The sequence below is a fragment of the Jaculus jaculus genome, chromosome 3 (genome assembly GCF_020740685.1).
Source record: "Jaculus jaculus isolate mJacJac1 chromosome 3, mJacJac1.mat.Y.cur, whole genome shotgun sequence".
Taxonomy (NCBI): domain Eukaryota; kingdom Metazoa; phylum Chordata; class Mammalia; order Rodentia; family Dipodidae; genus Jaculus; species Jaculus jaculus.
The window spans coordinates 111,506,982-111,525,328 of record NC_059104.1 but is presented as its reverse complement, the minus strand read 5'-3'; the positions used below and the strand labels follow the sequence as shown (position 1 = coordinate 111,525,328).

Here is an 18,347-nt window from a genome sequence, read left to right as displayed (position 1 = left end):
GATGAAAAGGTGAATTTAAATTACCCAGACAGGAGTGTATACACACCTATTTCATATGGCATTTTATCCCATGAATGATGGGAAGCTAAAGGCATTTAGGTGGGAATGAGATGGAAATATATGTATAATTACTGCTCTTCAGCCAATACTGAGAAGGGAGGAAACTAGAAATAGAAAACCTACTTAAGTTTTGTCACTAGAGAAGAGGAATTATTCAGATATTTTAGAAATTTTGAATGTATTCCTTTGAAAGTTTATTATCTACACATAAGAAGTGAAGATTATAGTTAATATTTTGACAGGTAGTTATGTTTTTCATTGGAATGTGGTAAGGCAAGAAATAGACTGGGAAGTATGTGTGTGTGAAGTTCTTGTTTGCCAACTCTGTCTTTAATGCTGAAAATATAACCAACAGAAATGCCAAGTAAACTATTGATATTTGAGTAGGAATGGATTGGAAAACAAAACCAAGACAAAAGATTTATCATAAAAATTTTGGAACATGTAGGATATTTAAAGTATAAAAACTGACAAGATTATCTAAAGAATGAGTATAGATGATTAGGCTCCATTTCAATATTTAAAATTTGATTAGACAGGATAATTTTAGCAGCAGAATCTAAAGAGAAGCTGTCAGATGAGAAGGAACCCAGATAAGTGTGCTGTTGAAGAAGACAAAAGAAAACCATGAGTGAAGAAGAGAAATGGTGATCTCTGAGACACCAAACCCTCCCTTCCTTATAAGATGCCTGACAAAAATCATAGATTTTTATACTGCTGCCACTTCTAAGCCCCAGTTTCAAATCTTGTCATTTTTAAACACTACTAAAATAATTTTATTTTACTTCATTTTGTTTCTTGTTATTGTTTCTATGAAACATAAATAGCAAAGTGCTTTTGCTTACATGTAGTGAAATAATTCCTGTAATCAGGAATCAAGAATGTTCATTCAGGGCTGGAGAGATGGCTTAGTGGATGAGGTGCTTCCCTGCAAAGCCCAAGGACTTAATGTTTGACTCTCCAGGTCTAAGCCAGACGTAATACCACAATGTCGCACATACACACAAGGGGGCGCACACATCTAGAGCTTGATTGCAGTGTCTGGAGGCCCTGGCTTGCCAATTCTCTCCCTCTTTTCATATATCTTTCCCTCCCTCCCTCCCTCCCTCTCTCTCTCTTTCTCTCTTTCCCTCTTCTCTTGCATAAGAAAAGGCCAGTCTGTTGGGCTTGACTAAAAAAAAAAAGAAAGAAAGAAATGCTCCTTCACAGGAAACCCAGTAGCTCTCAGACCACAGAGTTGAACCTTACTCAATCCAGTACTGAAAGCCTAGGGTTCATTAAAGAGCTGCTGCTATTAACTCTACATTGGAAGACTGAAGAAGCTGAAGTCTGATGCCGGAAGAGAAGGGTAGCTGCAAAGACAGACACTCTCAGAGAGAAGAAGCAGAGGCAAGCCTGCATAAGCTGCTTTTTCTTTGGGCCTCAATATAGTGGGCCACCTTTGGAAGGTGCTGGCCTTTGAGGATGGGTCTCCCCCTATCCTTAATCCTCTTGGAAATGCCGTCACAGACACTTGGGGAGGTGTGTCTCCTAGGTGATTCTAAATCCTGTCAAGTTGGCCATCACCCATATACTTTCACACTCTGAGCAGTCTACCTTTCATCTTATACAGTGTATCTCTTTGGAGTTTGCATGGGTAGTTCTTTCTTCGGTATCCTATCACCCTTGCAATGGCTCCATCCTCTCAATGTAAAAGCATATATTCCATGTGTGATTGGTTATAGAATCATTTGCTCCCTTGTTGATATTAAATCTGTAGACATTCAAGTTTCATGTATAAAATGATAGGGTATGTACATATAAATTAGGGCATTATACCTCATGCGTTGATATCTAGGGCACTTATAAAACTTGTTATAGAAATAGCACATGCAGGAGAGACACTGCTTTATCCAATATTTGTGATTGACTAATTTGATAATTTGTTGAATCCATGAATGAAGCACCTGCAGATATATGGTCAGCTCTGGGTATGAGTAAGTGTGTGTGTTATACTCAATTGGTATTCTGTAAAATCATATTCTTTGCAACATAAATTTAATACTATATTATTACCAAGCTTTCATTTGACTTGTATATAATCCTAATATATTTTATAAGACTTTGACATTGCATTGATAATTATCTCCTAGATGTGGATATGTACTATGATTTGATATCTACATGCATGCTTTCAAACACAGAGAGGATTTTGTTTGCTTTGTGGGGGTTTTGATGTTGCTTGGTAGGTAGATTTTGTGTTCTGAAGAGGTGCTAAGGTCTTACTATACAGACCAGGCTGGCTTCAAACCACCCATCCTCCTGAACCACCCTCTTCAGTGCTAACATTGAAGGTATGTCATCATGCCCAGACTTTCAAAAGCTTTGTCTGCTTTGGTAATTGTGTGTGTGTGTGTGTGTGTGTGTGTGTGTGTGTGTGTGTGTGTGTACATGTTGTATATCTAGACTATGTGCCCACACAATGATGACTCCATCATCCCACCCCAATGTCTTTTTTTCAATTCACCTATTTACCTGTGTTTGCTTAATATTTCTAGTTATCATTTATCTCAGAAGTAGTTTTAATAGGAATTTAATTTAAAAATTCCAAATGTAGGGTCTAAAACCACTCAGAATATTAAGATGGCAAGATGGTCACTCATTTGCTCCAGATCATGTCTGTGCTCTTTAAGTAGACACTATAACCTTTGCAGCTATTTTGTAAAGTTGTAGGCAACACATAGTCCTCTGAAAAGCATTTCTCAAATATAAATTTGCAAAATCTTTATGACATTTGATGGTATTGATAATTCACTCTGAAAAATTGCAGTTCTTTAATTTCATCTGCCAAGTTTCCTACTATGCTGTAATTTTGAAATATTGTTTTCCACACCGTATCCTGACATTTTTTTAACTATCTTCTGGAATCTCCTTATTTATATTCATTGCCACTTACTTTCAAAACATATCTTTGTTTCTCCTTGCTGAATTTTATATCCTGCTGGGGATAGTCCTGGCTTGGAGGAGGGTCCCCAAAGAGAGGTGTGAAAGGGAGCGAAGCAATAACGACTGGAAGTCAAGTTCTGGTGCAAGCTGACAAGCTAGTGCTGAAGGCAGCTGAGTTTCTCCCCCCTCTCTTTCTCTCTCTCTCTCTCTCTTTTTCTCTCAGTCTTTTTTTTTTCCCGATCTTATCATGTAAGAGCAAACTTCAAGAAAGGTACAGTTCCACAGAATTCATAGAAACTTTTTGCTATTTCTTTACATCAGACAATCCCATAATTATCTCAAGTACAGTCCTCAGGCTCCTATAATGATTAACTATTTTCACACTTTCCCCATGTACATGTGGTCAAGCACTTGAGGTTTCATGAGCTCCTACTTACAATTACTTTATTAAAGGTGAGAGACAGAACAACCACAAAATGGGGGATCCTACCATTGATCCAATAAACCTATTTATCCCCCAACCATTTCTTTTGAATTCCCCATCCCACATCCCTCTAATACTTAGACTTTGGTCCCCATGGTTAAACTGTTTCTGACCTAGGTTGTTTTTCCTGTAAGAATTCTTGGTAAAGAGTCATAGTTTGCCACAATTTCCATCATTCAGAAAAATTAGTCATAGAACGGTTTTTACATTTTCCCAGGAGGGTCATTGTTTCCTCCTCAGTGTGCTGTACTCCATGCCTGACTTCCTTCAACGCCTTTAAGGAAACAATTATTTCTGACCCATTTTCTTGTTTTTCCAATTCTATGCCAGAGCTTCATTCAGATACATTGCCCAACACTTCATTGACATCAATTTTTTGCTGGAAAAGTAAACTTAGAGATTGGTGCACCAAGTGAAAGAAAAAGACAAACATTATACAGAAAACCATAGATATCTATAGTGTAGATAGCCAAAGATATTTCTATTAAGGGGCCACATTAGACTCCACGGAAGTGACAGCTGGGCTGGAACTGTGTCATGCAGCTCTTCAGCGCTTGATTCCTTGTGATCCTGAAATGGTATGCTTGCTTGTCATCTCTGGCAATATCCCTCTATGTAGTAACCTGCTATACGCTTGACATTTCAAATCAACATATCCAAAATGGAATCCATTGTTTGCTCTGAACAATATTGCTTCTGCCTTTGTGGCCAAGCAAAATCGTCCCTAGGTTTTCAGATATCCCCCAGGTCCATATGGAAATGATCCATTCACTCATTCAGGTAAAAACAGAATTCATCATGCAGGCTTTCCTCTTCTTGTCCTTTACATTCTTTCTATCCAGCAATGTGTTAAATTTTATACATTTAACTGCTAAATATTTCCCAGATATGCTGTCCACACCCTATGCCTAGCACATATACTCTAATTTACTGTCTTCTCATATCCTATGTGATGTGCTCAGCTATTTTTCTTGCTGCCTTCTATGTCCTATCACTGTTCTTCAACCTACCATCCAGAGGCAGGTTTCATTTCCTCCTGCCAGCTTTCAGGTAGCAAATGCTCCTCTTCAATGCTCTTTCATTTCTTCAGTCTGTCTCTAGGTATATTTACATATTCAAGTATTATCTTATATCTCTGTCTTGTCAACAAGACTGTGAACCTCTTTTCACTGGAAATATCATAGTGACTATACTGTAATCTGAATGATTAAAATAGTGGCTGAGACAAACTGTAAAATACATGAGCAGTTGTTGCATGAAAAACTGAGTGATAAAGACAAATACATTGCTTTCCTGTCCTCTCTTTCTACTACAAAAAGGGAAGATGCTAACAAACCCTTTCTATTACTTTATCCAGTGTTCCCTGACCAAGCAAAGAGAAGTTGGTGTTCTTCATTTGCCTCTCCACATTTCCTAGGCCCTAGGTGATCACATGGCATTTGTTGTTGGATTAATGATGGTCAATTTTCCAAGAACACCTCTAGTTTTTGTAGCTTCCATAATTGTGACATACTTTCCAGCTGCAGGCTCCAATCATGCTTCAGTTGCTATGGATACAATGAATTTGAGAAGGAGAAAAAGTAATTAAGGCTTTTAATACCATGAAAGCATATAACAAAATCTGTCCAGAACAACAAAAATAAAAATATGGCAGCGGGCCTATGGTGGTTCCGTGTGTGCTAAATGTGTCCGTGGCAGGATCAAGCGAGCTTTCCTTATTGAGGAGCAGAAAATCGTCGTGAAGGTGTTGAAGGCACAAGCACAGAGCCAGAAAGAAAAATAAATATGAAGCTTTTTTAAATAATAAAAACCAAGGCTTGTTCGGTGGCTTTATGCTAAAAAACAAAAATCTGTCCTCTAATCTTGTTGAATAAGTAGGGAGAACATAGAGTATATATTGAAATGTTAGATATATTTCGGCAATCTACCTTTTCTTGAACTATAACTCTCTTTTATACAGAATGTGATGGTTAACATAACAGGACAATAGTAATAACTGAAATAATATATGCAACTCTCCTGAGCAAAATATAAGCACTCATAGAAAAGAAATAGGTTGCCATTTTTACATTTTGCTCTAGAATTAATATTTTATTTTAACTTTTATTTCAATTACTTTTAGTTTGTATATGGAATTGTGAATTTTATTGTGACATTTTCATCAATTTATGTCATTTTATTTTCCCATATTTACTGCCATGACTGTCTCTGATCTCTTTTCCCTCCTATGTATAGTTAAATCTGTATTCCACACATTATTTTTAGCTCCCTACTTTTTACCTATCCCTACACTTTTTAGTGGCAATAAGAGCTATAAAGATTGTTCATAGCATGAGACTTTCACATGGTTCCAAATTTCAACTTACCAAAACGATTAAAGGAAAATATTTTTAGCTTTTGTGTTTATACCCCTGAAGTTGGTCACCAGGTAAACAAATGAAATACCAAGTAAACAGAAAATATCTACCAGGTTCACAATGACTAGTCACAACAGCTGAAATCCAACAAAACTATAGGACTAAACCAACATACCCAGCACAACACCTTTAACTTATATTCTTCATAAGTTCCCAATTCTTTGGTGCACAGGATTGTTTCAAACTCCTCTATATGTCCCTCTGGCTAACATAATTGCTGGTTTATCTAGTGTATCAATTATCATTGGCATTATTGCATATGTTAAAATTCATGTGTATGACTAGACCACTCATAATCATATCAATGTTAAGTAGGCCAGGGGCATTCCATCTATCTTAAGACTTTGGGTTTACTTAACATAGATCCAACTTGTGCTCAGTTTAGCTCACTGTTATAGTCTTATGAATATAATCCCTCTATACTTTTTCTTTTGCACTGTTGCTTTGTGTATGTATTTCTGTATGCTTTTATGTTTCTATATGTGTGCAGGTATAAATGCACATGCTATTGGATTTCTTTCTTAATTGCTCTCCATACTATTCTTGAGACAGGGCTTCACTATGAACTTGGGCTCATCATTGGCTAGAATAGTTGAGCTACCAGCAGCAAACAGGCCCTTGTTTCTATCCTTCATGTACTGAGATTTTACAACCAGGTGCCATTACCCTGCTTTTCACTTCAGTGCTAGGAATCCAAACTCAGCTCCTCATGTTTGCGTAGCAAGCATTTATTGACTGACTCTGCTGTTGCTTTTCCTTTGTTAAAACTTAAATATTGATTTTTTTAACAAAAAGGCTATACTCTTATATCTCCTCTCCCCTTAATTTACTGAGGATCCTCTTCAGTGAGGTTATTAGTATTCAGTGTGGGATCCTAAAGGCCTCAGTCAGTCTTTGAGATTTGGGGAGAATGGTGCCTTAGGCTATTTCCAGTCATCCTGAGGTTTTTAACAATCTTTCCATCCATTCTTCCGCAGCATTCCATGAGCCTTGGTGGGCATATTAGAAATATGGTTTAGTGTGGGTTCCCAATAACCTCTGGATCTCTGTTTTGATGTGGTTTTAGTGACCACAGTGTCTGTAGCCATCACGCTGAAACTGGTTTTCAGGCTAGCAGTGAGAGCAGTATTCTTGTCACAACTTTCTCTGATGACTCCTGGGCCTGGGAAGATGTGGTGGAGGTGAACTGACTCATGATAAGAAGCCAGAATATATTCTTGTTGAATTGATGTGTGATAAATCTCCCCAATTTTCACAATCCATTAAATAAAACATATTTTCTAACCAAAAGTAAGAGTATCTTAGATTAAAGGAGATAAGCATAGGTATTAGAGAGAAATATTAGTGTATATGTCCACTCTTTTTAGCCAAATAGCAATACAGTCTACTTCTGTAGTCTTCTGGTTTCTCATCATTAGAAATGTGGCCCGGTTCCCTATACTTGATACGAATTCTCTCCCACTGAGTGGGCCTCATTTCCATCCCAAAAGCAGCTGGTTACCTGCATAGGCTCTGTGCCACTACTACACAGTTGTGTACTTCTTGCCCAGCTGGTTGATTTCATAGCTGGAAATATATCCTGTTTATTCATTCTGTTGGCAACCATTATCCCCCAGCAACTCAAATAGCATTTACCAGCACTATGAGAGCTAACCAGTAGAGAATTGGTTTCCCTCTCAGTTCCAGCATGTTCACTAGATATCCTGTGACTGCAGACTTGTGTTCTCAACAAATGGCTCTTACCTTTCAGCTCCGGCAGGTATGGCCTGACATATTATGAACCTCATGTGTCTCCTTGAACAACAGCTCACTGTTGGGAGGCAACCCAATTCTGGCCCTGAAATTTGCCACCCAAAGCCTATGGTTTTAGAGCTAAGCTTTCTTCACTTTTAACGGGGCTCTTCTGCCCCCCCCCCTCCACATTATTGAGGATTATATATTTTAGAATTCTATCCAGAAGGAAGGCTTCTATTTAATTGATTCATGGTTTCCATTTAATTGAATCATGGTGACATTAGTTTCATGTAATTTCCCTCACATACACCTCTTGCACATGCATTTACTGACTTAACATATTCTGGTAAATAAGAAAAATATAATATTAAATAGGAATTTTAGGGCTGGAGAGATGGCTTAGTGGTTGAGCGCTTGCCTGTGAAGCCTCAAGACCCCAGTTCGAGGCTTGACTCCCCAGGACCCACGTTAGCCAGGTGCACAAGGGGGCACACGTGTCTGGAGTTCGTTTGCAGTGGCTGGAGGCCCTGGCGTGCCTATTCTCTCTCTTTCTCTTTCTCTCTCTCTCTCTGCCTCTTTCTCTCCCTGTCTGTTGCTCTCAAATAAATAAGTAAAAATGAATAAAATATTAAAAAATAAATAAATAAATAAATAGAAATTTTAATACTCTGTCATTGTTGAAAATAAGCTGATATGTTGAAAGTAAGCTTAAGTGTATATAAACGTTTATGATATATGTTTGCTACATGTGATAACTAATCACAATAGTTTTATATTAACCCAATAGTTCTTAAAGCATTTTATTGCAATATAAAAGCAATGAAGTAATAGTCTCTGAGAGAATGACGAGGTATTTAGCTGTATAAAATGACATTCTTCTTTCTAGTATATTTATTATTCACTTGTACATTCATAAAATATATCCTTCAGAATCTAAAATAATTAATACTATCAATAAATATATGACTATAGCTACAGCTAGGCAAGAACAAGACAATTATAGCAAATGCAGATCCTTAGAAACTAAAAAAATTAATTATGGTATAAAAGAAGTGAGGATACAAATTCACCATAAAAGAATCAGACAAAATTGATGGAACATTACATTTCTGCTTCATGAGGACTGATAATGTGTTAAACAAAGGCTATTTATAATATTATATTTAGGACTGCAGAGATAGACTAGATGGTAAGAGCACTTGCCATACAAGCCTGAGGTCCTAAGATGGCCTGATTGCCAGCACCTAAATTGGCAGCAAGATGTGGGCTTGCACATCTATAACCTCAGTCTTATGGGGAGCAGAGATTAGAAAATTGTTGTGGCTCAATGGTAAGCCAGTCTGACCAAGACAAAAGCAGCTCCTCTGGGTTTAGTGAGAGACTTCTTCTCAAGAAAATAAAGCCGAAGAGTGATAGGGGCATATACCCATGTGCTCCTCTGGTCTCTCCATGAGACACTGGTGTTGGCTCACACATGTGCATATTCTACACACAATATACCACACACACTCTCTACTACATGTACTAAACTCAGACACATGAAAGCATTATTTTGGAGGATGCACACACAAGAAAGTTCAGTGAAATTCTTATACAAGGGCATAGAATCCTAGAAACATAGACAGGAATGGTTTCCAATTCTAGAACTTATAAATTATATGATATAAACCCATTTACTAGTCACAGTTGGGAATATTTCATTTTTAAATTTTTTTAGGTTTCTGGAGAGATTGCTCAGAGGTTAATGTCACTTGTTCCACAAGCCTGCTGACCTGAGGTTCAATCCTCAGGACCCATTAAATGCCCAATTCAAAATGTTCAAAATTCCAAGACTGCACTCTGACACAGTGGGACATGTATACACACACACACACACTTGAAAAACTTTTTTAAATGCATGGTAAATTTACATTGAAATTAAACAATTTGGGCTGGAGAGATGGCTTAGCGGTTAAGCGCTTGCCTGTGAAGCCTAAGGACCCCAGTTCGAGGCTCGGTTCCCCAGGTCCCACGTTAGCCAGTTGCACAAGGGGGCTCACGCGTCTGGAGTTCGTTTGCAGAGGCTGGAAGCCCTGGCGCGCTCATTCTCTCTCTCTCCCTCTCTGTCTTTCTCTCTGTGTCTGTCGCTCTCAAATAAATAAATAAAATTTAAAAAATAATTTTAAAGAAATTAAACAATTTATCCAAATAACAGAATGAAGAAACAGAAGACAATAATAATTTGAATAGAAGCAAATGATTGACTCCCTTACAGAAGGCTTAACAGATACAGAATCTTCTAAACTAAAGGGCTGGCATGAGTTGCGATGAAAGCACCAAACAAACCACAAGTGTAAAGACTGTGGCATCAATCACAAGAATACATAGGAAAAAGAGGTTTAATTTATCTCAGTGTTATTTTAGAACCTGTATAGTTGGCTTTAAATTCTCTATAGACAAAAGTGAATGTCATTGAGAATGTTTGTATTGTTTTCACATGAGTGATTCACACTTACACCATGTTTTTTTATTTCCTAGAAGTCCATGAACAGTAAAAGACATAGACTCATGTGCATGAGGTTAAAATGGTTAGGTATTATTGTGCTACTGAAATAACATGTGGGCATATGTAGCAAATATTAAAATTTTTGTCTTGTGTGAACATAAACCTTAAGAGTAACAACAAAGAACAAGTATGGAGTATAGAAATTCCAAAAGTATAGTAGGGAAAAAAGGAGATTTGAGAAGATGTGTGTTCCTAAGTAGATGGTGTACTTTTTAAAGAAATAAATTAGTAAAAATTAATGTACAAAACTCAAAGAACATTCTTTAAGTAATTTATCTAAAACCTATTATTAAATGTTTACAATGTGTAGACATAAATTTTATACACATAGATTTTCTTGTTATGTATTGATTAATAATAAACATTCTCACTCAATCTTAATGTTTCAGTGATTTATTTTGCACATGGTTTTATATTAGGTACACAATTTAACCTTTCAAAATATTTAGGTGGGATAATTAAAAAATAGCTATCAATAATAATTTGTGATACTATTCATATTGCTTTGTGGTAGATCTCACTTCTCACTTTTATTTTCAAAGCTATCTATGTTGGAGTGACAAGTGTCTCCTTTCTCTGTGAATTTGCTCATATTACCTGAACTTCATTATTCCTGTGAGAACACAGACTACCACTCTAAATAGGAAGTAGTAAAGTTTATGTGTAGCAGGTATTACTAGTAAAACCATTTGGGATCATTCATTATGACACAGAAGTGGTAAAAATATTTATACTCATGGATCTGCCATTCGAAGGACAGATATGAAGTAGATGATATAAGATGAGGGATTATGAGCAGATAGACAATATTTAAAGCCACAGTACTGGATTAGTTTCCCTAGAAGAAATACATTGTGAGAAGAGATGAGCAGAGAATGGAAAATGTAAAGGCATCAAATACAAAGGAGCAGTCATCAATATGAAGAAGAAGGAAGGAAAGAAGGAAGGAAGGAAGGGAATGAGGGAGGGAGGGAGGGAGGAAAAATAAAGGAAAGAAGGGGAAGGGAAAAAAGAAATGAAGGAAGGACTGCTTTTTTTAATCCATATGGAAATGGTCATGACAAATCATGGGGATAACACCTTACTTGAAAAACACAGCTAAGACCATGTCATTTGATTTGTATGTAGTATAAGGGTATAATTAGTCCAAAATTATATAATACTTTGACTTGGTTTATCATCTGCAATGAAACTGGGTGACTAATGAGAAGATGCATTTAATTAATTCACACCATCAGATAAAAGAAGAACAGATTATCACCATGTGTTTACTTTATGTGTTTATTTACATAATACATTATTCAAGGTATCTCATTAGTGAAGCAGAAATTTAAAGAAGTACTAAAAGTTATGATTGCATTATTTTATTAAAAACTTTATCCTGATTAGTGTTTATTTCTCAAAATATATCATCTCATGTCATCACATCTACTTTGTGACTAAGTATTAGTTTTGTTTAAATTCATTTTATATGAAAATTGAAATTCATTCTTTCCTTTTATATATTCTGAACATATTCTATTAAATTATGTGTGCATTTTATTTAATTTAAACCATTGTTGGATATTTATTTGTATGCTATGCAATAGTAGGTAGCAGCATAAATGATAGCCTAACAATAGTTTGATTTAATACTTAAAAAGCTACATTATAATACATATAAAATAATTATGCTATAAAATTGGAATCTATTGGACTAAATAAGAATTGAACATTGAGTGGCACCTGTTCTTATGTAAAGAAAGCCCGGTAACACTGATCACCAAAGCTAAGATCACTGAAATAGAAAAAAATCATTAAAGGAATAATTCTACAAATATAAATTTACAAAAAGAAACTAAAATGTGAGTGACAAATACATCCAGAAGGAATTTTAATTAGTCTGACTCAGTATATCTTCAAAATAAATGCGAAAGGATAAAGATAGAATTACAATAGAAAAATAGATTATATATTGTAATGGATATGAATGAGGACAGCTGAAGCAATATTAAGTTAGTTTATGTCTAGTAAAATAAAGTGAAGCACTTAAATAGTACAATGATTACCAGAATAGTGGGAATTTTTTTCTACATTGAAAACTATGTAGTTGGAGTAAGTGAAAGATGAACTTTATGAATAATACCTTAGTTTTTACATTTTACTTAGTAATAATATGTTTTATACATTATATTTTACACCACTCCTCTCTCTCTACCTGCCTATTTCTATATCTCTCTCTCAAATAAATAAATAATTTTTTTTAAGTTTGCATTATTCCCCTTACATCCTAATGCCAATTCCATCTTGGACGTGTCATTTTGAAAAAAAAAACTCCACCTCATTAGTTAGGCTTAAAATTTTCCAAAATATATTTACTACATGTTATCTAAAGATAAGAAATGTATTTTCTGTTCATCTTTACCCTATTGTATCATAATTACTTTGTTTAAACTCTAAACTCTATAGAAGCACAATAAACAAGAATAAAAAATCACCAAGTTTCAGCTGGGCATGGTGGAACACGCCTTTAATCCCAGTACTTGGGAGGAGGCAGAAGTAGATTGACTGCCATGAGTTTGAGGCCACCCTGAGACTACATAGTGAATTCCTGGTCAGCCTGGGCTAGAGTCTATGACCCTACTGTGAAAAAAAATCCCCAGGTTATTATTCAAGTCTTCCTAAAATATTAGATAGATATAGATATATAAATATATGAAATAGTTAAGATATTTTAAGAGCTTCTGATAATTTAAAGATACTTTCTTTATATCACAATGAATTATTCCTAAGATGAATGCCTTGATATTATCCAATACTCAGAATTTCTTAATGAATTTAATTAGATGGTAAATTAATCCAAAGTCACAAAAAATTCGTAGTGATAAACATTTCTTTAGCTTGCTCCATAAATCAAGGAGGACTATTAGCCATAAAATAAATCTCAAAATTTGAAATTCAGTCTTGTTTTACTCTATAAACACTACTATTATAAGTCTGTGTTTTATAAAAATTAACTTATAAAAGTCACCCAGTTTTGTAGCAGATACTTTCCATGCCAAATGTGAGTAAAATATGACTTGAGAAAGATATTTAAAACATTATTTGGGATGTTTTCAGTATGTCCTTTAATGACTGAGGGGATGTAGAAGAAGGCTCCCCATCCTTCGTGCAGGCTTGGTTCAAGTGGGCTTGGAATTGCTTTGTCGAGTTTGTAGCTACACAGTCCTAATTCATTCAGGTTCAAGTACCCTAAAATGATTTTTCCCTCCAAACCAATTTCCTTCGTTCAAATATCACTCAAACAGCCTCCAAGGTTAGAACAAAAAATGAAGTTAAGACTGAAACAAGTAAAATTAAATGTAATAGTTTAGTTGTTAACAAATGTAGTCTAATCCAAGAACATAAAATATAAACAAATACTTTGGGAAGTATGTAATTTAATATTTAAAGATTGCAAAACTATATTATTATATTTTGCAGGCAAAAGCATATAAAGATAAAACTTTGCTTGTATCATTCTTAAAGGACTCTGGCATAGGCCTGGACACATTATAGAAAGTCATAGGTTACTTTGTTTTAGTCAAATTTTCCTGTAATTCATATTGGCTACATACCACAAAACTTTAATTCAAATTAGTGTCTCTCAATGTATGGATTTTATACAAGCTGAGTTAAATTCTTAAACAATTCATTACATGCTTGCTAATTATTATAGCCAGCATTTAAATAACTCAGATATTGTTTCTTTAAATTAATTTATTTGTTATTGTCAATTTCCATAATTATAAGCAATAAATCATAACTTCTCTCCCAGCATTCCCCTTTGTAACTTCACTTTCCATCTGATACCCTCCCATTAAAATAAAAGAGACTGACTGAGGGTGGGAAGGGATATATATATATATTTTTAATTTCCCACAGTATAGACTCAAGATGGAGAATTTTTGCAGTTCTAATAAGTGGTGATATTTTTTTTCTCTTTCATTTTCAGTTTGTTCCCAGTATTCTAGAGGAGTATTTGCCATTTTTGGACTCTATGATAAGAGGTCAGTACATACCTTGACCTCATTCTGCAGCGCCTTACACATCTCCCTCATCACACCAAGCTTTCCCACTGAAGGGGAGAGCCAGTTTGTGCTGCAACTGAGGCCTTCATTGCGAGGCGCACTCCTGAGCCTGCTTGATCACTATGAGTGGAACTGTTTTGTCTTCCTGTATGATACAGACAGGGGTAAGTCCCAGTTCCTCATCTATAACCATAAAATTCTAATGTTCCATATAAAATGTCTGTGTATTGTTTATGTAATTTAGTGAAAGATATTTTGATTCTTAACACTGTTAAAATTAGAGAACAGGGATGTGTTTTCACTGTTTCTCTTTTGACATGGTAGAATTTGAAGAATGCATAATTATTCATGAAGAGACCACCTCTGTGTTTTCAGTAAAATTAAGATAACTGAGCCAGTTGTGGTGGTGCACAACTTGAATCCCAGCACTCAGGAGGCAATGGTAGGAAGATCACTGTGAGACTGAGGCCAGCCTGGAACTAAAGAGTGAGTTCCAGGTCTACCTGGGCTAGAGTGAGATCCTACATTAGGAAAAAATAATAATGAGATAACTGTATGATGGAAAAATAAGCCATGCTACTTTTTCCTTCTAGCAAGATCAATCAGCACAGAATACTTAACCAAAATAAAATATTCTGGGGTTTTGGTCACCAAAATGTATGGAGATTTTTACATATATACTAACATAACAATTCTCTGGGTAATTCTCCAACAGACACTATCTGGGTTCTCATTAGTTTTTGTTGTTGTTGTTGTTTAATGCTTATAACACTCTTAAGCAAAAAAAAAAAAAAATGTGTATCAGACTTCATAAACTGAAAACTTATTCTTTGTGGGATAGCCAACCAGCAGCTCTAGGTTATTTAATCAATGCTTCTGAGGGACCCAGCAGGGTTTCATAACACCCTCCTTGGGTAGCCAAACCAACTCATCAAAGTCAGGGAATCACTTTTTTATTCTTATATATAATAGCATTATATAATTGTTCCAAAGAGAAGTGCTTGGCAAACTATAGAGGAAAAGGGTCGTTGGATTGTTTTGACTGTCTTTGGTTTGTTTCCTTTCTTGTTAGTATTGTATTTGCTACTCATTGCATAACATATTTTCAGAAGCTTAGGAAATGATGTCTTAGATGGCAATTTAGATAGATAGATAGAGAGAGAGAGAGAGAGAGAGAGAGAGAACAAACTATCCCAGGACAAAGTCAGTTCAATAGATTGTAGGGTGACAGAAGAGTATGTTTGTGTGAGAAAGGGAATAGGTTTTGCCATTTTATTTCTATGTTGGGGATTTTACTATATACATCTTTGTTTGTCTAAACTGCCTTAAATACTTTTCAAAATGTCAAACTCTAACCCAAAATGGATAAATGAAGACAAAGAGGTGTGACACCCTTAAATTGTAATTAATAAATATTATAGATTCATTCATTCATGCCAGAGTGGCATTGGTCTTTAAACTCGTCACACATAGAACTGGAATGGGAAAGAAGTAGAGGGACCACGCCCCAACAAAATGGCCCTGGCACTTACAGTGTCTACAGCACAGATCAGATCACAGGCGCCATTCATGTCATTATTTCCATCTTCAGTTCACTTCCTCATTCCCTTCTTCATTTTCTCAGTCTTCAGTTCATACTCCTGTCCTTGCTAATATTCTGACATCTACTATTGATTTTGCCACTTAAGACTTTACAGCTTCTTTTTATAAATTACAAACAAAATTACAATAATAAAGCATAGTTAATTGAAATAGGAAGTCAAATGAATTAAGAATTTTTCTTTTTTTTTTTAATTTTTTTTCTTTGTTTATTTATTTGAGAGTGACAGACACAGAGAGAAAGACAGATAGAGGGAGAGAGAGAGAATGGGCGCGCCAGGGCTTCCAGCCTCTGCAAACGAACTCCAGACGCGTGCGCCCCCTTGTGCATCTGGCTAACGTGGGACCTGGGGAACCGAGCCTCGAACTGGGGTCCTTAGGCTTCACAGGCAAGCGCTTAACCGCTAAGCCATCTCTCCAGCCCAGAATTAAGAATTTTTCATATTTTCACAAAGTACTATCCCAAAGGGGATGAATAGTTTATTTTTAATATTTGAGTAAATCTTTTCCTGGGCCTGATGAAAAGAAAACAAACATACTCATACACATTCAATTCCATAAGTTTTAAAACCTTTCTTTGACTCTCCCATGAAAACACTCAAAGAATTTGTGGTGAGCTCATCAGGTTTTGGACTACAGTCTGTTTGATTATTATAATTCATCCAAATATATTTGCTTACAAACTTTGGTAACATTTATGGCCAGAATGACAAACAAGCCAGACATCTACTTGCTGCCAGTTGCCTAATGTGAGAACAATCCACACCAATGTAAACAGCACTAGCTGTATCTTCTGAGCCTGTTAAACCACCCTCCTGCTAGTCCAAGACCAGTTGGATAACAAAGAAAGATTTGGGATAGAGACAACTGTGGAGAGTCTAAGAGCTTCCACTTGCAACTGAGGGAGAACCATTAATCAGGCCAATAAACAGTAAATAGGCAAGGCAAGTAAACACCCTTCATGGCAGAGCCTTTGTGTCAGTACACTGTGTACTTTTTGCCCTGTTTAACCCGAAGGTTCCACAGGCTGGTAGCAATATGGGTTACAAAAAGGGCAATGGCAGGACTGAAGAGATGTGTTAGTGGTTAAATGCTTGCCTGTGAAGCCTAAGGACCTTGGTTGAAGGTCTGATTCCCCAGAACCCACATAAGCCATATTCACAAGGTGACACATACATCCATCTGGAGTTTGTTTGCAGTGGCTTGATGCCCTGGTGTGCCCAATCTCTCTCACAATCTCTCTCTCTCTCTCTCTCTCTCTCTCTCTCTCTCTCTCTCTCTCTCTCTCTCTCTCTCTTCCCCTCTCTCTCTGCCTCTTTATCTGTCTGTCACTCCCAAATAAATAAACTTTTTTTTTTTAAATAAAAAAGGGCAATAGACTGAAGGAAGAATAGATGGACAGAGCTATAATGGAGATCTGCCTGTTGATGGGAGCTAAGGGAGGAAGACCGTGCCTTTGTTTTGCTTTGTACTGTTAGTGATTAAGAGGAAGGATTTGAAAATAGATGCTGGATGACAAACTGAATGACTGCTTGAATCTAGGAAGGAGTATCTGAACAGGAGGTCGTGCAAAGCTATGCTGAGGAGAGCCAAAGAAAGAAGACAATAAAATAAATAGCAAAGTAAGCAGTGTATTGACAGAATGGACAAATTCTAGCGAATTAGATTATTTTATGTTACAGAAAGCCTTCCAAAAGTCTTAAGTGGCCTGAGTGGAGTGGTAAGGACAGTAAATATGCAACGGCCTGTGAATGTTTCCACCAGGTCAGTTTAATTGGCATCTGAATAGACATTAGATACACATTGTTGACTAACAGATCATCTGTGTAGCTGTTATACTGATTTCCTTCTAGCTGCCAGTGAATGTCTTTGAGTAAGTGCACATCCAAAGAAAGCTTTTGTCTATCCTCCCCAATGAGAAGGTGACTTACACCAACCCACAGAAAGTCAAGATTCCAACAAGTAAATCAAAATCTAGATGCTGATTTTTCCATGTTGATTATTTAAATGCTTCTTGGAAGTATTAAATTTGTGTAAGGGCTTTCTTTCTTTTTGCTTTTTTACAGCCCAAAAGAAACATGTAAACTATCAATTCCATTATTGAACCATGTCTGAATTTTAAGACGGAACATGTTGTTTCATAATCCTTAGGTGGATAGAATATGGTGATAAAGCTTTAGCAATTTTTTATCTGAAAAGGGAAAGCCTTTCTTTTTTAATATTTTATTTTTATTTATTCGTATGACAGAGAGGAGGGGAGAGAGAGAAAGAATGGATGTGCCAGGGCCTCCAGCCACTGCAAACGAACTACAGATGCATGTGCCCCCTTATGCATCTGGCTAACATGGGTGCTAGGGAATCGAACCTGGAACCTTTGGCTTTGCAGGCAAACACCTTAACCGCTAAGCCATCCCTACAGCCCAGGAAAGCCTTTCTTACCAAAGCCCTATTTTAATGAGCCATGACCATTTAAGCAAAAGTATGCAAACAGCTTATGATTCTCTGAAAAGCCTATCAAAATTTGTTGCTTATCT

General features: G+C 36.2%; 1 protein-coding gene across 6 annotated transcripts in view; it reads left to right on the top strand.

The window, feature by feature from the left end:
• The window catches only part of Gria4 (glutamate ionotropic receptor AMPA type subunit 4), a 390,107-nt gene that overhangs the window by 126,448 nt on the left and 245,312 nt on the right, over window positions 1-18,347 (top strand). For all 6 annotated transcript variants that reach the window (XM_004652938.2, XM_004652937.2, XM_045145193.1 and 3 more), the window contains exon 4: window positions 14,139-14,378. In XM_004652938.2, coding sequence (XP_004652995.1) covers window positions 14,139-14,378 — 240 coding nt within the window. The remainder of the gene's footprint in view (window positions 1-14,138; window positions 14,379-18,347) is intronic.